The 23,770-nt window shown below is 50.0% G+C and overlaps 9 protein-coding genes across 9 annotated transcripts; 3 read left to right on the top strand and 6 right to left on the bottom strand.

The window, feature by feature from the left end:
* Positions 1–177: 177 nt before the first annotated feature.
* Positions 178–2,139, bottom strand: N7529_004939 (WD40 repeat domain-containing protein; the record flags this gene model as incomplete). Its single annotated transcript, XM_057240466.1, has 3 exons — positions 178–329; positions 388–1,735; positions 1,807–2,139. 3 exons carry the CDS (start codon positions 2,137–2,139, stop codon positions 178–180), a joined length of 1,833 nt encoding a protein of 610 aa, XP_057099761.1.
* Positions 2,140–2,615: 476 nt separating this feature from the next.
* On the bottom strand, positions 2,616–3,783 carry N7529_004938 (STIMATE family protein; the record flags this gene model as incomplete). Its single annotated transcript, XM_057240465.1, has 2 exons — positions 2,616–3,263; positions 3,331–3,783. The coding sequence occupies 2 exons, from the start codon at positions 3,781–3,783 to the stop codon at positions 2,616–2,618; spliced, it is 1,101 nt and encodes a 366-aa protein (XP_057099760.1).
* Positions 3,784–4,750: 967 nt separating this feature from the next.
* On the bottom strand, positions 4,751–5,491 carry N7529_004937 (putative pre-mRNA branch site protein p14; the record flags this gene model as incomplete). Its single annotated transcript, XM_057240464.1, has 5 exons — positions 4,751–4,865; positions 4,945–5,072; positions 5,129–5,185; positions 5,295–5,318; positions 5,460–5,491. The coding sequence occupies 5 exons, from the start codon at positions 5,489–5,491 to the stop codon at positions 4,765–4,767; spliced, it is 342 nt and encodes a 113-aa protein (XP_057099759.1). The 3' UTR covers positions 4,751–4,764.
* A 1,114-nt stretch (positions 5,492–6,605) lies between these two features.
* Positions 6,606–10,880, top strand: jhd1 ([Histone H3]-lysine-36 demethylase; the record flags this gene model as incomplete). The annotated part of the gene is made up of 2 exons (XM_057240463.1): positions 6,606–9,938; positions 9,999–10,880. 2 exons carry the CDS (start codon positions 6,606–6,608, stop codon positions 10,878–10,880), a joined length of 4,215 nt encoding a protein of 1,404 aa, XP_057099758.1.
* A 2,018-nt stretch (positions 10,881–12,898) lies between these two features.
* On the bottom strand, positions 12,899–13,583 carry N7529_004935 (uncharacterized protein; the record flags this gene model as incomplete). Its single annotated transcript, XM_057240462.1, has 2 exons — positions 12,899–13,251; positions 13,406–13,583. The coding sequence occupies 2 exons, from the start codon at positions 13,581–13,583 to the stop codon at positions 12,899–12,901; spliced, it is 531 nt and encodes a 176-aa protein (XP_057099757.1).
* A 1,393-nt stretch (positions 13,584–14,976) lies between these two features.
* N7529_004934 (uncharacterized protein) lies at positions 14,977–16,897 on the top strand (the record flags this gene model as incomplete). Its single annotated transcript, XM_057240461.1, has 2 exons — positions 14,977–16,009; positions 16,092–16,897. The coding sequence occupies 2 exons, from the start codon at positions 14,977–14,979 to the stop codon at positions 16,895–16,897; spliced, it is 1,839 nt and encodes a 612-aa protein (XP_057099756.1).
* A 292-nt stretch (positions 16,898–17,189) lies between these two features.
* On the bottom strand, positions 17,190–18,882 carry N7529_004933 (putative hexokinase Kxk; the record flags this gene model as incomplete). The annotated part of the gene is made up of 5 exons (XM_057240460.1): positions 17,190–18,065; positions 18,117–18,524; positions 18,584–18,609; positions 18,668–18,790; positions 18,843–18,882. 5 exons carry the CDS (start codon positions 18,880–18,882, stop codon positions 17,190–17,192), a joined length of 1,473 nt encoding a protein of 490 aa, XP_057099755.1.
* Positions 18,883–19,420: 538 nt separating this feature from the next.
* Positions 19,421–20,561, bottom strand: N7529_004932 (SIR2 family NAD-dependent protein deacylase; the record flags this gene model as incomplete). Its single annotated transcript, XM_057240459.1, has 2 exons — positions 19,421–20,386; positions 20,439–20,561. 2 exons carry the CDS (start codon positions 20,559–20,561, stop codon positions 19,421–19,423), a joined length of 1,089 nt encoding a protein of 362 aa, XP_057099754.1.
* Positions 20,562–20,995: 434 nt separating this feature from the next.
* N7529_004931 (Golgi transport complex subunit COG4) lies at positions 20,996–23,404 on the top strand (the record flags this gene model as incomplete). Its single annotated transcript, XM_057240458.1, has 1 exon — positions 20,996–23,404. One exon carries the CDS (start codon positions 20,996–20,998, stop codon positions 23,402–23,404), a length of 2,409 nt encoding a protein of 802 aa, XP_057099753.1.
* Between the last annotated feature and the right edge of the window lie 366 nt (positions 23,405–23,770).

Raw genomic sequence — 23,770 nt, 5'->3', positions numbered from 1 at the left:
TCGCAGTCGTGCTGTAGCTTCAAAGAGCGTGCGACCCTATTGATCAATCCCCAAAAACCCCCACGGAAAGCCACCAAAACAAGCTGAGTGTACATTACGAAACCTGGGCCACAAAATGCACTTAGGCATATATGGATATAACAAGATGAATAAATATTTTATTGGAAGATATGAATCCTAACCCCGAATCTCCCACATACGGATGCCACCCTGTTCATTGCCAACCGCCAACTGCTCAGAGTTTGGCGAAATGGCCACAGAGGAAATCCGACCCAAGGGTGTGTTGGAAGTGGGCCAGTTACGGTATACCGTACAAGTAGGAAGGTGAACTAAGCGAGAAAGTTAGCAGAGAACAGACAAGCGAACAATTGGAGACCCAAAACATACCGAGACGTAGAGCATCACGCTTCCAACGACTAGCCATCACCATCATCTGTCCATCAGGCGCAAACACCAGGTGGCTGATAGGAGTAGTAAGCTGGTCCAAGACACGCACAGGCGCAGGGCTACGCGGGATGCCAGCCTGAGCCGGCGAGTCCTTCTCGGCGGCAGAAGCATTTGCGTACGCAGCAGCCCATTCGCGACGATCGTAAACGTTGACAATACCACTAGAAGAACCGATCGCCACCCAGCGATCGCCTCCAAGCTGCGTACGTCCGGAGCGTCCTCCAAGGCTGAGAACAGTCGTGCCGACGGCTCCGGCATCCACCCACCGAGCGACAACGCGTCCAACACGCCCGTCCCACTCGGAGACTTCTCCGTTCTTCGACGCGACGGTCAGACCCTCGCCGTCAGACCACCATGCGAAATCAGCTACACCGCCACGGCCGTCGACGCGCACTTGTGACACCCACTGCGCCGTGGTTGCGTCCAGAACATTGATGAGACCACCGCCCTTGCGGGAGGTTCCGACGAGGCCGACGAAGCGTCCGCAAGGAGAGAGCTTGAAGCGCTCCATGGACTTTTGCTCTTCCTTTCTGTCGGCGGAACCGTTGACCTTGTCGATCTTGCCGGTGTCCAGGTCCCAGATGTGGAAGTAGCGCCTGCGGCCGGAGGCAAAAATCTTGTTTCCGGTTGGCGGGGCAAAAGCGGAAGTGTGGATGGGGGTGCGCTTGATGTGCAGGGAAGTGAGGAGGGGGTTGGGGGCTGGTGCGGATGGGGAGATATGGTGCATGAAGAGGGTTGATGCCGGGCCGGAGGAGAGCAGGAGGGGATAATGCGGGTGGAAGTTCAGGGAGTCGACGGAAGAGGGTTGCGATTTGCCGACGTCCTTCAGTCGCTGGATGTCGATGACTTCCTGGCGCAGCTTGCGCTTTCCAGAGCGCGAGTTGTCTTCTATCCGGGTTAGGTCGGAGGCGTTTTGAAGGAGTTTGGCCAGCGGCTGCATGGATAGATGCTCGTTCTCGTTGTCTGAGTCGATTTCTTCCTCGGAGTCGGAGTCGGTCTTGCGGCGCTTCTGCTCGGGGGTTGCCCATTCTGGGGTTGGGTGTAGGCGAGTGAACTGTCTGCGCAGTCGTCGGATGTATTCCTTGCCGCTCACGACATCTTCGGCCTCGGTGTTGCGCAATTTGCGCAATTTGGCTTGGCTTGCTAGCGACACGGCGAGACGATCATCGTCGCTGTCGTACCACACTGCGGGCTCGTCATCCTCTTGTTCCTCTTCGGCATCCGATGCGCCATCCGGAGAGGGAATGAAATCGGTAGTGGTAGGTGCACCTGAATCGAGGAAGAAAAGCTATATGAGCCGCGATATGTTAGTTCAAGAGATCGACACAGGTAGAAAAAAACAAAATTGGGATCGCATACGTCTGAATCGGCCATATCAGCCAGATCTTGAGCCTCGCCCCCCTCAGAATCTTCACCAGCATCGCTGTCGTCACTGTTCAAAGCGAGAGCCATTCCAGCTTCGCGGTCCTGTTGGTTCTTTAATGCGCCCATGAACCCCTCATCGTCGCCGAAGAGCATGCGCTCCAGCTTCTTTTCCGCTTCGTCTTTTTCGGGAACATCATCCTCATCTGAGCTGGTTTCATCTTCCATCTCGACATCTGAATCCTCCGGCCGGACATTGGCTGTATTGTTCTCGAACGGAGACTGAGTAGTCGTCCGCTTGGACTTTTCCTTCAGCCCTACGTTAGGCATGATGGCTGGTGTATGAGGATCTGCAAATCAAATAAAATTGCTTGCAGATTCGACCACCAAGTAAGTAATTGGAGGCAATAATGCAACTGTAGGCCGTCAATGTTTCTCGGGCGGAGCTAGAATATTTTTCTTCTTTGATTTTTCCAGAACCGGCAGAACAAGGCGGTGTATAAAGCGGCCTGTATGTCCGCCCATACGAGCACTTCATGGTTTAGTTACACTGCAGTCCAATTAGTTACTCTTGAAGAGCAGGCCAAATGATTGCCGATCAAAGTTATGAAAACCTAAATAGATTTATTTGGTGGTTTCGATGGTTAAAAGTAAGTAGCCAAACTCCATTGCTGAACTTATATGAAAACTACAGACAAATAACCACACTAATATGTATGAGCGACAATCGTATACACGTTCAAAGTCATCAAAAATATCCAGACAAAACAAGTATCAAACAGCCAAATCCCACAGCCCCATCGTGTTTAGTAGTGAGTTGAATGAGGCTTAGCATCGTGCTCATTGGAGCTACTACTTGAGCTAATGGGTTCATATGGAGGAACAGGAGAATGGTCCTCGGTGAGTAGTTGCTCCGACTCATGAAGAGCATTTGCGGCTGCCTTTGGATGAGAGACAGTACCTTGTGATTTTCCAGGTGTGTCATCATCAGAATCGGTCGAATACGATCCATCTAGACCATCAAGAAGAGCCTCCCGGCGAAGGGCATCGTCGTCCGTGGCAGTATCACCATGTTCGTCATCCATGGCGTACTGGGAAATCGGCTTCTTGATGAATATATCAATGATATAATATTGAATGGCGTTCATGATGACTGGGAAGAGGAGCATCACGAAGAAAATCTGAACAGCAGTGTTACCTTCTGTCCATCGTAGAGCCCAGTCGCCGATCTTGACGATGAAAGGCAGGAGCTGAATAAGGAAGAAAACGCAAATCTTCATGCTGATTAATCCCACGAAGTATATGATGGCCTGCTTGAACCACCACGTCGCACGTGGAGGCTGGCCATAGTTTCCTGACTCGATCGATTCTGGGGGGTTGGCAAGAATTGTATAAGACGCTAGGAAGTTTAGAACACGGAGGATGAGGATCAGAATGGGGATACCGAGGGTAGTCTAGTTCATCGCAATCAGTTAGCCAGCGGTTCTTAAACAAGAGTGAAAGTAAAATGTCGAGACTCACATCGATTCCCAGGTTGAGCAGGTAGAAAGAGCACGGGTTCGGCTTATATGCATTCCGAATCTCCAGTTGGCCCGCTGAAAACATGGACAAGAGCAGATTCAGCATATGGAGCATCACCGACCCAAAGACTTGTTTCGAAACATCGAAAGCCCACACCTTTATCGGGCGTTGTGGTCGTTCTCTCCACCTCTTGAAAACGAGTGATAATAATGCAAGCCCACCAAGGGCAACCTGCACAAACACAGAGAACGGACCCAGTAACTTGCATTCTCCCCCATCTTCCCCATTTGGATCTCTCCCTTGGTCTGCAGGGGATACTCCATGGTAGTATAGTGTGTGTAAATCCGAAGAAGGAGTTGGGAGAGCCGTGCCGGAATACGAGGCGAGACCGCTAGCAGCGACAAGAGTAGTCGTCGCTATCGAAACCAGTGACCCAGTTACGTCGTCCATCATTTCCCCAGTAATGGAAAATGTGGTCTGAGGTTATCCAAAGGGGATGATGTGACATGTGCTGAATGGATCGAGGTAACAGTCGGGAAAGCTTATCCAAGGCGGAGGCGGCGGCTGGACGTCATACGCGTGATATGCCCAGGCAGAAGTGGAGGGGTGTAACCCTAAGTATGATTGACAAATATCAGCAGAAACAAGAACTTATTATAATAAGAGAGCTGTTTTTCGCAAAGGAAAACGAAGTTTCTCAGAGATCAAACTGAATTTTCAGTGCGGAGTAGGATGCCAGTTTGTAGCGCTGCGCCTGGGGCGGTGTCAGGGTCCCCCCGCAGCGGGATCGACAAGGCTGATATCTCCCTTTCTATGGCTATTTTAAGGGTTTGTGTCTTGGCACATTCCTCAATTTCGCTATCTAATTCCATGCTAAGCCTTGCATGTGCAAACTGCTCAGATCGGCTACAGTCTAGATTAGTGGACCGCCTAAAATTGATTATCAAGGGTCCTCGGCTGTCTGCATAAGGGTGGGTACTGCTCCAGTGGTGCGCCAACCTTGTCCAGAAGACCTCTTACTTATTGATCCGGCTCTGGCCCGGGAAGCCAACTCGAGAATGCTTGGCGGTGCAACCATATTCATGCTGGGATAGTCTTCCCCAGACGAATTTCTGGATTTGCGCATGCAGGAAGTATTGGGTGGAGCAAAGCGGAGGGTCAAATTGACGGGAAGTAATAGTAGTAATGTAAATAGAACAGACAGAATAAGAAATCAAATCTCGCGGGACGTGTCGCACGATCATTTCTGGGTCAATTTCTGACGACCAGATCCAGCCTCGCCCACCACCAAACCCTCTGAAATAAGAAAGAACCCAGGGAATAAAAACGCCGGAAACCCCTCAACCAAGCCGTGATTGAATAGTAGAGCCGTTGGAATACCATGCACAGCCAAATGCTAGCAGAGGGCATCATGAGAAAGAGGAAATCGTCACATCATTCTATCCCGTGTTGCTGTTTGAGCCGTTCTAAATTCTCTTGCCTTTCCAAAATGTCCTCTTTCGTACGGACCATCTTGTCTGGCTGATGATACAAGACTATATTATATCAGATTAGCGATCTTTGTTCAACCTCCAGGGGTTTTATGATCATCATGATCCATATGGCGATACGTACCAACCAAGTATCTGTTCTGGAAGTTGAAGCCATTGAGCTTATCGCATGCCTGTTTGGCGTCGTGAACGTCCTCGTAGACAACAAATGCAGTTCCCTTGGAATTATTGGCGATACCCTGGCGGATTTGGCTGCAAGTAAAATAAAGTTAGATCGTGTGCTGAAACGAGCTATGGAAGACTATTACCGAATAGGGCCGAATTTGCCGAAGAGGTCGAAGAGTTGTTCCGCTGTTACGTTATAGCTGTAAGATGATATCAGCGATATGGTCAAAGTTGCAGATGACAGGATAGAAGGCGAAGGTGTAGGAAGATTGACAGCCGGAGCAAAGCGGCGAAAGATCAGGTACGTACTTGAGGTTCTTGACGAAGAGAATCCTAAAGCCAGAAAACGAAAAGTTAGCAATCAATGTTTAAATTCAAAGATCTTCCTGTAGACCCGACAATCACGCCGTTGATGGTAAAATGGCTAAGTGCCGACCATCGGGGAGAGGGGCATGGAAAAAGTATTTCACGTACCTATTGGCTTCGGGGGCGAGCTTTCGGCTCATTCTCAGAGTTGAGAGAGTCGAGAAATATGTTGAATGAAAGTGTTGACAAGAAAGATACACAAGGTATCGATTGCAAATTGGAATAACGAAGAAGCAGAAGATGGAGAGCAAGTCGCAAGAACAACCACGAGGTTTCTTGGCAGTGCGCTTGCCTATCTTGGTTTAGTGGTAACTTATACCATATGTAACAGGATTATATAATACCCTTAATACTTCAAGCTTCGGATCTGCAAGTCTTTTGATATGGCTCTCTATAAGTAACTTGAAGGGTCTTTCCATTACTCTGTTAGTTGTGTATGTATAATGTCTCTTTTACTCTCTGGTATCTCACTCGCAACAGAATTACTTCCATTTAAAATGTTTCCAGTCCTGTTTTTTAGACACCATGTATCGAATCCAGCACGTGATGGTATGTACCGGACTGTATTGTGAACGCTCTCGGCGTTCACAATACACTTAGACAGACTGAAGATGAGTAGGAGAGCAACCCAAATAGGTACAATCGCATTTCAGTATCGATATAATAGAGCTTATAGAACACAAACAGTATCCGGGTAGCTGTTTTGGCAAAAGTTATCACAAAGCGCAGTGTAATGTTGTAGACCGCTGTACCGCGTACATACCTTCAAAGTTGCTACTCGACTCCCGCTTCCTCCTTCGCCCAACACTTCGCGCTCATCCTTTCTTCTCTCTCTTTCAGCGCTTCATCTATTCGCATACTTGCTATTTCCCATCCAGTTGACAGGTATCGATTCCTGGCTACTGGATATTACTCGATTCCATTTCCTACCTGCCCGCAGGTTGCGGCGCGACTCTCGGCGCCTTTGTCCTTCCGCCGCTCGATTCGGACCCCCCTCAACGCAGCCCTCCGCGACTCCCGTCGACTACTCACTTCGTCCTCAATCTTTCATTTAAACATCAATCATATTCTTGCGGTCCGCCGTGCGCATGCCCTTCTGCCAGGAATGACATTCCCTTCGCCTGCGCCGGCCTTTCGCTAGCCCGTGTGGTCCAGTATCCCCGCTTTGCACCCACCTACCGCAAGCGCAACTTTTCGCACCTCCAACCCTTCATCTTTAACATTCTATAACATACACTCCACTGGGTCGCGAAGATGATGAGTGCGGCATCATTCGCGAGTCCCCTAGGCGGCCGTCCGCCTCATTACCGTACTCCGTCCCCTCCGCTGCGCGCCGTCGAACCTATCACTCCATCCACAGCCGCCGACTTCCAATCCTCCTGGGCTGCCCGTAGCCCCCCTCGAGCCACCAGCCTTGATCGCGACCCACGTCCGTCAAATCATAATCGGAATATCGCCGCAGAAGGTGGTTCACACCAGCGATCGGGCCATGGCCGCTCAAATTCAACCATTGACACACTTGCGACGATTGCCCTCGCAACTAGTCCTACATTCGCACCACTCCCTCCCAATCCGTCTTCCCCGAGTCCTCGGTCCTCGATTCCTTTGTTTCCTGCCGACTCCGCAGACTCTGAGCGGCCGGCCAAGCGAGCACGGTCGGCAAGGGATCCATCGCCCTACCGTCCGCGGCCAGGAATGCCCACAGAAAATGCCCACCCGGCTGGAAGTGAAAGCATGACAACTGATGCTGAACTTTTGTTGAATCTTGCGCGACCCACCTATTTCCATCCCGCCAATCACACCAAAAGAGTCAGTATCGACGAGTCGTACAATCAGTACGCAGGTGACGCGATACGTCAAGCTCGAGTTGGATTTTCGTCTGGCGGGTATACGGACCAGGGCGACTCGAAATCCATTCGCAATCTTGATGATGCCCCTCCATCTCGCATGCGCTCTCGCTCCGATGGGTCGGCCTTCATCTCTCGCCCTGTTCTCAGCGGGGTCCGCCCAACTACCAGCGCAGGTACTTTGCCGCCTATAGTTTGGGAGGACGAAAACGAAAGCAACGCCTGGCATCCACCTGTTGATGCACCTCCCCCAACGACCTATGGCCCTTATCCGCCGGCTGACTCTCAGGAATCTCACTTTCTGCACCAACTCCCGACTTTTCCACCCAAAACGGAATCTGAAGAAAGTGATGTCAATCAAGCAAGCTGCGCGGGGTGTCAGTTAGTGCGTATCCCGGCCGACAGCGAGGAACAGGATGAGGACACATGGATCAATTGCGATGGATGCAATCGATGGTTCCACATCGTCTGTGCCGGCTTCAAGACCGATCGAGAGATCCGTACAATTGACAAATACATATGTCGCCCATGCCGTTCAATCTATGGGCAAACAACTTTTGTGCGCAAGTCTTCGCGGGCGCGTACAGCTATTGACTATGCCGGACTCAACCAAGGCCTTGTCAAAGCCGCCAGTGATTCGCTCGAACACCACTACCTAGAACCCATACGTGAAGGCAAGATTCGATTCCAACCAGAGAATTTTCCTCGAATGAAGCCCGAGTTAGTTACAGCGGAATACTTTGAGCGAGGGAATGGATGGACCGAGCCCATTGTGATTCCTGCTTGTTGGAATACCCGCGAACCGGTACCTCACCAAGACACCTCTGATTTTGAGTCTCTGGTCCAGGATGCTTGTTCGCAAGAGATGTTTGATGATCTCCTCGATAATCTCCCAGAGCAGGGAACCCGCGTTGAAGAGACCGTTGATTGTGGCCAGGATCTCTTGGGTATGGTCATTCCTCAAGGCCTTACCGTCCGTGCTGTGGCAGAGCTTTATGGGCCCGAGGAAAGGGTTGAAGTGATCGATGTCAAGTCCCAGCAGGGCGAGGACAAGAGATGGAACATGCGAAAATGGGCCGATTACTACGAAAGCAGTGAGCCAGACAAGCCAGTCAGAAATGTGATCAGTTTGGAAGTTTCGCAAAGCAAACTGGGCAGGCTGATTCGACGGCCCAAGATTGTACGTGACTTGGATCTGCAAGACGCCGTGTGGCCGGATGAATTGAAGGCCATTGGCGATTATCCCAAAGTTCAATTCTACTGTCTGATGTCTGTTGCCGACTGCTACACTGACTTTCACATCGACTTCGGTGGATCTTCGGTATACTACCATATCCTCAAGGGCAAAAAGACCTTCTTCTTCATTCCACCCAAAGACAAACACCTTAAGAAGTATGAAGAATGGTGCAACTCTCCCGCTCAGGACTCGATCTTCCTTGGTACCCAGACAAAGGAGTGCTATCGCGTGGATCTCTCTGAGGGGGACACTATGCTGATTCCATCCGGTTGGATTCACGCAGTTTGGACCCCGACAAACAGTCTGGTGATTGGTGGTAACTTCCTAACCAAACTGAACTACGGGATGCAAATTAAGGTACTCAACATTGAAAAAGAAACCAAGGTCCCCAAGAAGTTCCGATATCCTTTCTTCCAAAAGATCCAGTGGTATACGGCCTTGAAATATCTGGAGGATGATCCTATTCCGCAGAATGTGCTGGAAGCTTTCATGCAGGATGAGAATTATCGATTCCACCGTCAGTATCCGATTTATTATGAATTTGGGGAACGTGCCAATCAGGAACCTCGAGGTTCTCCTCATCACAATGCTCGTTTCTATTCGCAAGCAGAGTTAGAGGGTCTGCCTGAGTTGGCCAAGTATCTGTTGCGGACTGCGCTCATTGCAGGTGGCTATACTGTCGATGGAAACCCCTCCATTGATATTCGAAACGCAGTCAAACGCTCCATTCCCAAATGCACCGGTGATCCTGTGGATATCATCAGGAGGTTTGGCATGTGGGTGGCTTGGAAACGCGGTAACGAAAGGTCCCCCCATTGGACTCGACCCGGCATCATTGAGAGCAACCCCAAAGTGTCTCTCGCAGACAAGAAACCAGCGGGCCGACCTAGTCGTCGATCTGAACGCAACTTTGACAATCAGCGCACTTATGCTGAGAGGCAAGCGGTCCAATGGCCATCAGAAGAGATCCCTGCAACTCCGAATCCCCAACACAGCAGTGCTGCCTATGCACAGTCCGATGAAAGTGCGACGCCGGCGCCATTTAATTATGCTCCGGACTCCAGCACCAAAGAGGCCACCACCCCCAAGCCTCGAGTCGTGCAACGAGGTTCAGGTCTCGGCCCGAAGCGAGTAGCATGTGACGCCTGTCGTAAACGCCGCATCCGATGCAGGCACAAAGATGAGCCCGGGGATTTGATGTTGAACGGACAAGTCGCAGTCAATACTTTTACACCCGGCTCAGGAGTGAGCACACCATCTTCCCTGGCTCAGGACGCTGTCTCTGCCTTGAATTCACTAGCGGCAATTGCATCTCAAACCGGATTCCAGAAGAATGGCCATCTTGTGGACCTCGAACGTTTGGAGAGCTCGGCGAGATTTCAATCAGCAGTCATGGGCAACTCAACAGCCGCTGCTAACCGTCTCATTGATGTGAGTCCCGATGGCACCAATGGAGGGAAAAAGGGGCGCAGCAAGGCGTGCGATGATTGTCGGAAGAGCAAGGTATGTTGCATCCCTAAGACGCATTTTTTGCTTCGTTTTCCTTTACTGACTCAACACCAGCGCCGCTGCATTCATGATGAATATGGCCGAATAGATCCGGTCAAGGCTCAAGAGCGTTCCAAACCTCGTGCGAATGCTTCTGCAAAGCGAGCACGTCCTGCCGAGGAGGATTACATGCCCGTTGCAGCTAAAAAGACAAAGCAAGAGAGTACATCACCTATGACACAACCAGCTGTCTTCTTCGGTCATGATGATGGCGATGAGCAGATGGCGCAGTCCGAGTTGATTGGGGCTTTTGATCACGAACTAATCGACCACGTTCATGCCACAAAACAACTGCCGGATGTAGGCGAGGCACCTCAAGATGAAGCTCTGTACGCTTCGCCACCTGCCTTTCAGGCTGGGTCTGTGGATGCAAAGGATCTGAACTCCATGTCCGTGTCTTCATCCAAGCCAAACACATCCCTGGTGTCGCCGCCTACGTCGCTGGCCGACGAGATGGATGGGGTCCAAGAGGGAGATGCAGTACAATCTGTGGAAGGAGACGTGTCAACTGCCCTCCACACACCTAACTCCAGCTCTCGGCATTCATCTCGCCAGCCCCGTCATGTTGATCGGTTTGCACCCGAATCGACTACGTCTCGGGCGACGAAGCCAGCGGTGCGGGCCACATCTTCCAATATCGGCACGCGCAAGACAACACCTCCGCCATCTTCGACAAGAAAGCTTTCATCACGTCCATCGTCTTCACATGCGAAGAAGAGCTCTCCGATGTATGAAAAGCACTTCCATCGCCATGCCCCTACATCATTGTCCCCACGTCAGCATAAGCATGCTCAACATTTGACGGGAGATGAAGATGCAGACGAGGAAAGCCTTCGTTTGATACGAGAGCTTCAAGAACAAGAATTTGGTTTACGGAAACGATCGACTCGAGTTTAGGTCTTTTAAGATGACTTTCCGACTCACTGGTGTGATATGGTACAGATGAAAGGTAGAAAGGGGGGGTGTTCTTTTTTTCTCTTGTTTTTTTTTTTGTTCTCGGTCAAGACAATGGTTATCGTGATATCAATTTACCAATGGTTTAGGGGGAAGCTCCGGTGTTTTCTAAGGAGCACTTTGTTTCAGGTTTCAGGTTTCAGTTCGGCGTTTATGGGTCTGGGAGAATGGGGAGTTTTGTCTTCGATATCAATGCTCTTTTTGCATCGGGTTCTTCTCGTTTTTTTTTTCCTCCTTTCTTTTTCTGATTTGGCCATCTGTGCCTTGCTTCTCTGGGTCATTTTTTCCATCTGGTCTAGTCCATTCCTTATCTTATTTTATTCCACTTGATCTGGGCTCTTTGTCTTCGTTTGAGATTATCTACCAACACTTTGCTTGCTAACAGTTGGGCTTTCCTTCCAATTCCTCTGGTTGTGTCCAGCAAGGGCCTTTTCTGGTCACCCAGACGTACCCTGTCGTATATGTACTTGATTTTCTTTTGTTTGAAATCATTTTCTGTTCTTTTCACTCTTCCGAGTATATCAGCCCTAGGGGTTTCTATCAACTGTTCAAACGATTTGGTAGGCCATCGGTCCCCGATGGTGCAATTCCAACTACTAGCCGCCACTCGACGGCCCGTGCCGCTAAACCGTCAATCCTCGCTTTGGGGCTGTGGGGGGGTTTGTGGCAGGCTGTAACAACTCCACTTCATTAGCTCAGGTTGTATATGTAGTTCTGGAGACTATATTTTCTTTGGTCTAACAGAAAAAGAGAGACATTCTCGGAATTAATCATCGTTGAGCTAGCTTCGGGGCAGACGAACAATGGTGTTCACAGAGTCAGGATGGGAGGGTATCTAAAGTGGTCCGTCTCTTGGTGTCAGTTCAAGCCAGACATTCAAGCCAGGCAGATGGCAATATGGACGGTACTATCAATGCTTCCTATCTGTTGAGGCAACTCAGATCGTTCTATAGACATCTGCAGAAGATTATCTTATTTCAAGCTCATTTCTCTATAATCACAAATTCATTACTAAATGCATCACGTGGAAAGTGTAGTGATGGATTGACAGATCATTATGCATAGGACCTAGAATCGTCTTTCGACATTGATATAATTCATGGATATCAGCCATGTGCGGACTATCTTGGTATTTTCTGATATTTCTCATGGGACTTAGTCTCTCTTAATCTGTGAGCAGTAGTAACCTATGTATAATAAAACAGCAGAAATGCAGTATATATACATAAACCCTACGTTTTCGCTGTTTCAGTGTTTCTGATTTGCTGATGAGTTACTTGGAGCATACTTTCAGCTAGAGCTCTTGAAATGGTATTCAATATAGCACGAGCATAGACTTGCTTCTATCATCCCCCGGTAAATTACCTTATGTAGCTTTTGTTGTGCTAGACCGCAACTTGCGTGTGGCTTACGGCACAAGGTAAAAGCCGAGCCATGCCACCCCCAGCGTCATTGCACTAAATGTGCTCCCATCGGAAGCCGGCCTGTAAAGCTACCATTTAATTTGAAATGGTATGGCATGTCAAATAGAAATCGGTGGGGACCTAATCTAGACCACGAAAGCCAACTACGACTTATCTAGGAGTAAACATATTCCTATTTTCATAAATGTATGTAGTTATGCATTCATGGATGGTTATTTTCCGAAGCCCTATCTCTGGCCCAGCCTCTCCCCCGCTCCCCTCACCGCAAAGCAGAGCTGCAGAAGAACTGATGCCTGATAGCCCATCAAATCTCACACATCAATCACAGTATGCCCAACCAAAAGAAGAAAAGGAAAGCAAAGCCGAGCTGAGCCACATTCTCGGTAACGGAATTCCCGGGCCAACACAGAGATACAGAGCTAAGAGCGAGCTACTGCACGCCCTACGAACACAGACCACCTCTTACGACAGAGGAGAATCCTCCGCATTCACAGCTTCTTTTATCTACTGGTCGCCAGTAAGTCCCCCCAGCTTAGCTCAAGCGAGCACAGAACCCGTCGCCGGCTTGGTGGTCCGCAGAACTAGCGGTATAGTATCTGTCATTGCTTCAGCTGAGGTACTCCAAAGCAGCGAGTACAGGCCGTCTGTGCCATTTGATTTAGCGTAAAAATTAACCCCGCTTATCGTGACCAGCACATAGTTGCCATACAGTGTCCAGATGTCGGTAAGCCTGTCTGAGCGCTCTGCCTTGGATGTCCCGCAGAAGCTAACCGGGTTCGCCGATGTATTGCCTTGGCTTAGGCACAGCATGTTTGTCGAGAATGGAGCAGACAGTTCTGTGGAGCTGGGGTACGCATTCCAATTGTTTGACGAGTCAGTTGACGAGGCAACTGTGGGATAGTCAGGCGACAGATCTCATTGATGCATATTCCCAGCGATATTGGACTGACTTACAGTCAACTGAGACCATTCCGGTCATGTCAACTTTAGCGGTATCCGCAAGTTCAGCAGTTCCTGTTGTAGAATTGAGTGTCAGATCTTAACTTTGCGTCATTGATTTGGAAGTTGAGATACCATTTTTGTAAAAAACAGGCAATCCGCTAATACCCTTGCCATATGCATATAGCTTGAAGGGGGCAGTTGACTGTCGTGCGTCAAGTGGATGCGCCGAGCAGACCAACCCGAAGGTGAGAAGCAGAGGGAGTATGAAAAAAGATGCCATCTCTCAATAGGTGCTCTATGAAGCAATAAGAAGTTATAGCTCGCTTTTCTCTCGCGTTTGAGAAGATTTATAGATTGGATGGGAAATGACCTCAGAAGTATAGCGAGCGAGATATCAATATGTAAATGAAGGTGACGCAAACTCTAGGCAACACTTCCTCTCTTTTCAAAGTTAGTTTGATCGCAGTCCCTAATTTTCTTGTCCAGCTATTGTATCTTCTAAGCCATCATTCTAATTTAGCCTGATACGAGCTGACGAGGGCCCGTACCTTGCAATCATTACCAGGATCACTTGGTTTAAGTACGAGTGGCCTTACTAGTATTAGGGATTGATCGACTATTTTTCCCATATCAACATCCCAATTCCAACCAATTCATCCCCAATGGTCGGCATGAAGACCCACCCACGATGCAAGTGTTACGTCAACGCTTGCTCACAAGAATCAACAATCACAACCACCTGATACCGCCACATAAGAAAACATGCAATCTGTGATGCTGTAAATGACTGGCGTACCTTGCGCGTTGATTGCTTACTACCCCTCGTATATAGCTGAAAATGGAACAGCCAACCCAAACCCGGACCTCGGCTTGCCGGGGCACTTAACCCTAATGCAGGCCATGCAAGCCAATTTGACTGCGATCGAACAAGACTCAGACAACCAGTATTCTCCAACCTCCGCCATTCGCTGAGTTGACACCTGGTTCGGTAATCTGAGACACGCAGCCCTAGTTTCCTGTCGGGGACCTCACTCGGCAATCATCAATACGATCCAAAAGCAATGTCCAATATTTAATTTCCTTGAAACAGTTAGTACCTCTCGGGGCTTGATAGAACTTCTATTCACCAATTGCGAAGCTGAGAAGTCTCCCGAGCCGACCATTCTCTTACTTCTGAGTGATATATGCAGGGAGCGGGCTTTGGGTTGGAGTTGGCGGCTTAGTCGCATGTCCAGATATAGACACATAGCCTCAATAACCGAACTCGAAGTACGTCAGTTCTCTAGACCATTCGTCCGCTGAATGGTCATGTGTGTAAGAATCTCTTGCTTTCTCCCGTTTGGTCTGCAAAGCTACCCGGCATATGCTGGTGAGGTCCAGACTTAGGGCATCCCGTGAGATGTCGCACGGCGTTTTGCTCTCCTGACAAGAGTTTCCCTTGATCATGCTGTACGAGACCTAATTACAAGCTCATGGCTTAAGTAGAGGATATATCTCTTGGTTTCTATCATCAACAAGACACATTCGTTATCATTTCATATGCTTCGGGCTTTACTTGCTTCAGACTGTTAGACTACTACACGAGTTGAAAACTCTATCTATTTCCTTTATACATTGTCCGTTGGAAGAGTATTACGATTTGCAAAGACGTCTCTGTTGGATATACAGCAAGAATGATGATCCGATTCCTGCTGCTCTTAGCATTGAGTCTGGGCGCTACAGTCTCAGCATTCCCGCAGAATGAAGTCAATGCTGCAAACCACAAAGTCACGACAAAGACAACCGCAACCACAACTCAACCTAGTCAAGCCCATACCAAGACCATCCATACCAAGACCATCCATACCAAGACCATCCATACCAAGACAGCCACCAAGACGACTCACAAGCCAACAGGAACACCCTGTGCTGGCAACACAGCTAAAACCAGGTCTAAATGGTGCAAATACGATATCAACACGGACTACACCGAGATCGTGCCAGACACAGGCGTGACTCGCGAGTACTGGATGAATCTCGAGGATCTCACCTTAGCACCAGATGGCTTCAGCCGTCCAGTGATGACCATCAATGGCACAATCCCCGGCCCTACCATCTTCGCAGACTGGGGCGACTGGGTCGTCGTACATGTCAAAAATAGCCTGACAACATCTAAAAATGGCACCAGCATTCATTGGCACGGTATCAGACAGAACTACACCAATGGCAACGACGGTGTGGTCTCAATCACCCAGTGCCCCACTGCGCCTGGCTCGACCGTTACCTACAAATGGCGCGCGGTGCAGTACGGCTCCTCGTGGTATCATTCCCATATTGGCCTGCAGGCTTGGGAGGGTGTCTTTGGTGGGATTGTGATCAATGGTCCTGCCACTGCAAACTACGACGTTGACAAGGGCAGTCTGTTCCTGTCCGATTGGTCGCACCCGACTGTCGACGAGCTCTATTTGAGTGCTCAGACTGTCGGTCCCCCTACAATGGATACCGGCCTAATTAACGGCACTAATGTTTTTGGAAATGGCACCCAAGCTACTGGCAAACGGTTCCAGTTGAAGGTCAATCAGGGATCTTCGTATCGGCTGAGGATTGTTAACGCGGCCGTCGATACACACTTTAAATTCATGATTGATAATCATACTCTGACCGTTATTGGCACGGACTTCGTGCCTATCAAGCCTTTCCAGGCGGATTATATCGATATCGGAATGGGTTCGTACCATCCCTCTGTCTCTTACCACTACTTCCCCATCCTCCCCCGCCAACAATAAGACATGTACGCTAACCCTCCCAGGCCAACGCTACGACGTAATTGTAACAGCCAACCAACGTCGAGTTTCCGATTCCTTCTGGATCCGCGCAATCCCACAAGAAGCCTGTTCTGAAAACGCCAGTCCAGAAAACATCAGAGGAATACTGTACTACGGCACCCAACCTAGAACACCAACAACAAGCGCGTTGGCATTTGTCGATGGCTGCGTCGACGAACCAGCCGCCAGTCTCGTCCCACAAGTCCCGAAGACCGTCTCCGCAGCATCCTGGAGCAACATGACAGACGTGACGGTGGCGAAGAACTCGGCGAATCTCTTCCGCTGGTATCTGAACAGCACAACGATGCAAGTCCTCTGGGAAGACCCGACTCTACTGCAACTATTCAACAGCGCGAGCACGCCCGACTTCAGCAATTCAAGCGGCGTCATTGAGCTCCCGAGGGCAGACGAGTGGGTTTATCTCATGATCAACACGAGCATTCCTGTTGCGCATCCAGTTCATTTGCATGGGCATGATTTCTTTGTTTTGGCGCAGGGGACGAATCCGTGGGATGGGGTTGTGCATACTGCTAATCCGCCGCGGAGGGATACGGCTTTACTTGTCGGAAATGGATTTTTGCTTATTGCGTTTCAGACGGATAACCCTGGTGCTTGGCTTATGCATTGTCATATTGGGTGGCATACTGATGAAGGGTTTGCGATACAGTTCCTGGAGCGGGAAAGCGAGATTGAACCGTTGATTGATATTAATGGGTTGAAGGAGAATTGTGCTTCTTGGGATGCTTATGATAAATCGTTTAATATTGAGCAGGAAGATTCGGGAATTTAGGTTGAAGTTGGTCTTTAGATGAACATGATTGTGTGGTGGCTTATTGGTTTTCTCGCATGATTTACAACCAATGGTATTTTAGGGCTCGAGTTAATACTTCAAGGGGATAGTAGCCCGTTGGGTGCATTTTCATTGATCTCATTGGTATATACTACCTAGGCACCACTAATCTATACATGAGCTCAGTAGTCATGCAGAATTGATATTCGTAAAATCGCTCCGCCGGGATCTAGACATACTCCAACCCAACAGAGAGCAAGGGTGACGTTTCAAATAAAGCAGAATTACCCCCTTACAGTAGGGTCTTCATGTCATCCATGTTGCGGATACCGGCCAGGTTGCCGGCCTTGACACGCTTGAGAGTTAGGGCAGCAATCAAAGCGGCACCTACACCGGAACCATCCTCAGCAGCCAGGATATCGATCTTGTCGGTCACACCGGCGGGCCAGTCGAGAATCTCTCTCAAGGCCTGGGCACCACGCGCCTTGAAGTGGGGGTACTTGGTGAAGACGGAGCCGTCGGCACCGACGTGGCAGGAGTCAATGTTCTTCTTGGTGCAGATAGCGGCAACACCGCAGGCGGACAAGCGAGCGGCACGGGTACCGATGAGCTCGGAGAGACGGCGGGCCAGTACACGCTCGGGCTCTGTGGTGTTGATGCCCAGTTCTTTGCTGAAGAGGTCCAAGGTGTTGGACAGGTTCTCGAAGGGGTCCTCCTCTATGGCGGCAAGGAAGGAGGCGTCCAGCAGGTAGGGCTTGCGCAGCTTGGAGATGTCCTGGCCCTTGAAGATAAGGCCGGAGTGGTTGTCGATCAAGTCAATAAGGGCAAGACGGAAGATCTCGCCAAGGTAAAGACCAGCGGTCATCTTCTCGAAGGCCTGCTGACCGGGGCGGGGAGAGTCACGGTCAATGATCTCGTCATATTTAGTCAGAGGGAGCACGATGTGCTCGTTATCGAATGCACCGTACTCGCAGTTAATAGCCACGGGCATGTCGGCGGGCAGGTTCATGTGAGCCAGTTTGGGCACGGAGCCAACATTCTCCATGTATGCGGCGTTGACACCGGTACCGAAGATACAGCCAATCTTCATATCGGAGTCGGTGTAAGCAGAGGCAATGAGCGTACCGGTGGTGTCGTTAATAAGGGCGGCCACTTTAATGGGGAGGCCCTGTAACGAGTTAGTGGGGAATTGCGTGAAAACACATTCTCAATTGCATACCCGCTTCTTCAGGATCTCCTCCAGAGGGGGAACAACATCCTCGCCCTCAACACCATCAATGTCGAAGCCCTTGGTCCAGCGCTGCAGAATACCGTGGTCGATGTACTCCTGAGTAGCAGGGTAGGAGAAAGTGAAACCCAGAGGGATCTTGCCAATGCTCTTCTCTTGATGGTGGGTCTCGATGAACTGCTGCAAGCAGTCGGCGATATACTCCCACAACTCCTCGGCGGTACCAGTCCGGAGCTCCTCCGGCATCTTGTATTTGGATTGTGTGATATCGAAAGCGCCCTTCTCCTCGGTCAAGGTAATCTCGCAGACACGCAGGTTGGTGCCGCCCATATCGAGGGCAAGGTAGGTTCCCTGTTCATGGCCGTCGGGGAATCCCATAACCCAGGTAACATTCATGGGCTACTAGAAGTTAGTGGCCATTCAATTGATCTCCGTAGCTGAGGATTTAGGGTTCTCACAATGTTGCCGCCCTCAACGGTCAAACCTGTCTTGCTGATTAGTCCGGCTGACGCGAGAAATCGGGGAGCTAGGGATAAACATACCCTTCTCGAGCTCCTTCACGAAGTGGTTCACGATCTTCTTCAGTCTCTCCTTATCGACGGTGAATTCCTTCTCGAATTTCTGGATGGGCCCCAGAAGGTCCTGGGGCAGCTCCTGCATGGACCCTGCATCACTTGGTTAGTGCAGCTTAATCAGTACAGGGAAGACGAGCCTCACCCTTGCGGGAGGGTGGTTGTTTAGGGCCAAGTCCGACCATTGTGAATAAATGAGTATTAAGGTGAATTGAATAGTATGTAGGAAGAAAGGGAGAAAAAGTAGGAGGGGGGAAAATGACGATATGAACGTGGGGCAATTATAAAGATCACCTTGACTTGATTTGGTTGCGGTCAAGTTTTTGGTTTGGAATACTTTGTGTATTGTCTTTTATTTTTCTATTAATATGCATACAAAAATATAATTTATAACGTATTAGATACTAATATTACCATCTTTTGCTGTTCAACATATAAATAACTAAGTTACCGGTGAAATTCGGGGAGAACTAAATTATTACTACTTACAACGATAGCTAGTTACGTATGTAGGGAGATAGGCAGAGTATTATGGATCAACAGCGCATTCTTGGCACTCGTAGTTGACTTGCATACTCCGTACTATTTTGACACTTAACTATTTATATCTACTCATCTACAGATACATAATTATAACTGACGATGATCTCATTGAATTCTTGAATTTCAAATCTCTCAAAGTATTCATTTAATTCCATATTCCTTTCATGAAAATCATAATTCTTAATGTGACAGCTTGAGATGGGGGAAAACGTGGCCGAGACCCCCAGACTGGCGGTGTGCTTCGGGTGATTCGTGTGACTCCAGCTTTTCGTGAACCTTGCGTTGATACGCTTCTGTCAGCCCCAGGGTTCGGTCAACCTCTTCCGTCAATCGCTCCACTTCATCGTGCAGCCGTTCATCCCTAGTTTGCGGGGGAGCAGTCTCCTCCGCCCTCGACTGAAGATCCGGGTTGGTTTTTTCCCAAAGTGCCTCCAATTCCTCTTCCCATCCCAAAGCTCGCGCAAATCTGAGAACGCCAGCATCGCAGTCGCCGAGAAGTAACACGTCGTCCTTGCGTGATCCCAGTCCACCCACTTGTTCTTTGTTAATGAGCACGCGAGGCACACCCTCGCTGCACAGCGATGGCAGGCTGGCGAATGGCTGCACTTGCAAACTTGTTCCCATCACGATGCAAAGATCGGCTTCGGCGGGGAGGTCGCGGTTGTCGAAGAAAGATGATGGTAAAGCTTCGCCGAAAAATACAATGTCCGGTTTGATTAGTCCATTGCATTTGTGGCAGTGGGGAACCTCGCTTTTGGCGACCTTTTCATGCATCTCCTCGTCTGGGTAGAGTTCCTTGCAGTCAATGCAGTGTTGTGAGGCAAAGCTTCCATGAGCCTCGATGATTTTATCGCCCGGCACGCCAGCTTGGCGCTCCAAACAGTCGATGTTCTGGGTAAAATGCTTCAGGAGCATACCCTTCTCATAGAGCAGTCGAATAAATGAGTGGACAATAGTTGGGCGATAGCGGCCTGGGTACAATTCATGCGCCAAAGCGTAAAACGGCTTAGGGTTCTCCCGGAAGAAACCGATATCAAAGACATCTTCGGGCTCTGGCAGATCCAGGAAGGCCAGATTGGCATAGATTCCGGTATCAGGTGAGCGGAAGTCTGGAATCCCTGCTGAAGTGCTGATGCCGGCTCCCACCTGTGCGATGATTAGCTTTCTTCGCTCTATGTTGTGGATATCGGTATCATACCATCAATACGACTTTCTTCACATCGTAAACTTTGATGTACTTGGCCACTGCCTCAATGTTACGCGCTTCCAACACTGAGGGGGCGATGGTATCATCCATCATGGTTGATTCTTCGTTACCCATGGCGCGCGGGGCGCCAGTGCTGATGATATGTGTTTGCAGGTATTCCGATGATGACGAATCAAAAACAAGAAAAAAGGTCTTTTTAAATCTTGTGCAGGACTTTATGTAGTCAACAAGGTCTCTAAATCACGTCTGAAAGATAAAGAAAGAAAATGAATATGGTGTCGCGCGCGTGTAGGGTGAAAATGAAAATGACGTCGGGCTGATTCACAACCACATTGAGCAAATGATGAGACTACTAGATAGACAAAGGCGCAGAGACAAATATGTATGACATGATATTCTCTTTTGGGCAAATATAAAGCGATTGAGACCCAGGGTTTCATCGTATCACGATTCACTACGGAGTACCTGAAGCTGTAAGAAACTACCCTCACCGCCCGGCTCCGCCTACAACATGGATAGTTGGCATCAACAAACCATTGCGGCAACATATGGCGCCCACAATGGCCACAACAAATGGGCATGTCTCAGAAATTCTCTGGGTAGCTAATGCCTCCGATACACCACTATCCCCGCAGCCGGATATCTTCAATGCCAGCTCCGTCGCCGAAATCAAAGCCACGCTGTCTCACCTCCACACCCAGGAAGCATCCGTAACCGCCCGTCTTGATGCTCTCGTAACATCCCAAAAAGACCTGTCCAGGGAACTGGGCAGGCTGGATCTAATGCGCGCCAACATCGGATCCCACGCCAGTACAACCCGCTCCATCAGCCACAGCATGCTCTCCGAAGCCGCTGGCACCGCCGATCGGATCTCCAGCGCCGTCCGCCGGTTGGACCTGGAGAAAGCGCGAGTCAAAGCTACATTAGAGGTTGTTGAGCAGGTGGCTGAACTCAAGGCATGTGCATTGGGTGTGGCCGGGTCCATGGGCGCACCCCAGGATTGGGAGAAAGCCGCCAGCTACCTGCACCGGGCAGCGCAGATTCCTAGCGTGGTTGTGAACGGCGCTTTTGCTGCTGAAATGGTTCCTACCGCCGACGTGCCAGATCCACCAAGTGTGACTTTGGATAATGCGGCGGAGTCGCTATGCGGACTGTTTCTGCGGGAGTTCGATAAGGCAGTTAAAGAAAACGACGGCGCAAAGATCACGCGCTTCTTCAAGCTTTTCCCCCTGATAGGCCGATCCGAGGTCGGACTCGATGTCTATGGGCGTTACGTGTGCCAGGGCGTGGCAGCGAAGGCTCGTGCCAATCTCAATGCGGCTACTGGCGGTGCGACAAAAGACGGGTTCTTCTACGCCAGCGCACTCACTAAGTTGTTTGAGCATATTGCACAAATTATTGACGGTCACGGCGGGCTCGTTGAACACCACTACGGTCCACGGAAAATGGGACGTGTCATTGAACGCCTACAGATTGAGGCGGATGTACAGGGTGGTATTATCCTTGATACATGGGGTGATGAGCGGCATGTCGATCGCAAGATGATGGATATTAAGTCCTATGCCTTCACGTTCTTGGTTCAGAGCTTCCTGCCTGCTCAACGACCAGGCCCGCCTCGCTCACAGTCCCCTGCCACTGGCGCCGGTGCAACCGATGAGGAAGGAGTGGATATGAAGGAGATCGACGGCATTTTGAATGAAATGGCAATCATGCTAGGCCGGTGGTCGCTGTACTGTCGGTTCTTGGCTGATACATGTAATGTCAGTACGCCTACTCCTCTGTCCTTTCTCGAAACTAACAAGTCGCAGCCACCGGGTGATGAAAACGCCGAGAAGAGCTTCGAGCTTCCCAGTTTCCTTCGGGAGTCGTCGTTGGCCCAAAAGATTAACGACCGTCTGGTCTCGCCTTTCAACGCAATGACAACCTTCTTCTTCCGCCGTTCGGTCGAAAAGGCCTTCCAACTGGATGAATCACCCTCGGGCCTCACGCTGAATATCCAACGGCCCCTGAAAGCCGACCCCCCGCATATCACCTCCGCCGTCGACGACATAATGTACATTGTCAACAAAGTCATCCAGCAATCCATCGCAACCTCCCAAGAAGCGGTAGTCACAAACGTTGTCCCCACTCTCTCCCGCGTCCTAGGCTCGGACTTCATAGGCATGACCCAGCGCAAAATGCGCGACGAGTGCTACCCCCGCGCATCCGTCCAAGGCGGCCAACCACCCGAGCAAATGACCATCGCTTTCCTCGTCCAAATCAACAACCTAGACCTAGGAGTCGACTACATCCGCCGCATCGTCCAAAACAACACAGGCTCCAAGACACTCCCGGAAACCCCCTCCCCAACCCAAACAACCGACCACCTCCAAAACATCTTCCCATCCCCAACCTCCGCCGCAAAAGTCTACTCCACCCTTCTCGCCCTCTCAACAACCTTCGAATCTAAAATAACAGACCTCCTCAACGACGGCATCCAAGTAATTTTCAACAACGTAATAAAGCCCCGCCTCCGCCCAATCCTAGCGGACGCTTTCCGCGATATCGACTACACCCCCGACCCAACCTCCCAATCCTTCGACCCAGAAACCAGCGCCAGCGAACTCGTCAAGTCGCGCTTCACAGCCTCCTGGACCGACGTCCTCGCGCCGCACGCGCGCATCCTCACCGCGCCAGCCTTCGATCGCGTGCTCGGCGTCACGCTTGCGTATCTATCCCGGCTGCTGGAGAAGAGGCTGTACTCGTATCATTCACGGATCAACGCGCTTGGTGCTGCCCGGCTCGAACGTGACATCGCCGGCCTTGTTGGGGCTGCTGTTGAGGTGGGATATGTTGCTGGTGCGCCAGGGAGGTATAAGCATCGTGAGGTGTTTGAGCGGGTTGTGCAGATGACGCTCGTTTTGAGTATGGATGAGGAGGAGTGGGAGGAGGTGAGGAGGGGGTGGGGATGCTGCTGAGGTGGTTGGGAAGTTGAGTCGAGAGGAGTTAGTTAGGGTAAGGGGGATGGTGAGGAGGTAGGTGGATTTGTTGTTTGCAAGTTGTTTGTTGAAGGGGTTCTTTTTATCTGTCGTTCGATTGTGATTTCCAAGATCCAATATAGATTTTTTACTCTATTACATGTAAATAGCCTACATTGATGAGTATTGTCTAAGTAGTTTACTTGTAACTGAGAGGAAACGTGAAGTAAATAATAGCTGTCATTTAGGCTTCCGCACTCAACTGCCGCACAAACATAGACAAAAAGCGAAGGATTAGAATCCTTGTGGTAAATGAAACGGTTTATGTACAAGCGACCCCCAATTTAATATCCCATGGTCTTAAAA

This window comes from Penicillium soppii (assembly GCF_028829465.1).
Source record: "Penicillium soppii strain IBT 18220 chromosome Unknown utg000004l, whole genome shotgun sequence".
NCBI classification, from domain to species: Eukaryota; Fungi; Ascomycota; class Eurotiomycetes; order Eurotiales; family Aspergillaceae; genus Penicillium; species Penicillium soppii.
Note: the sequence above shows the minus strand (reverse complement) of the source record. Positions and strands in the feature narration are given on the sequence as shown.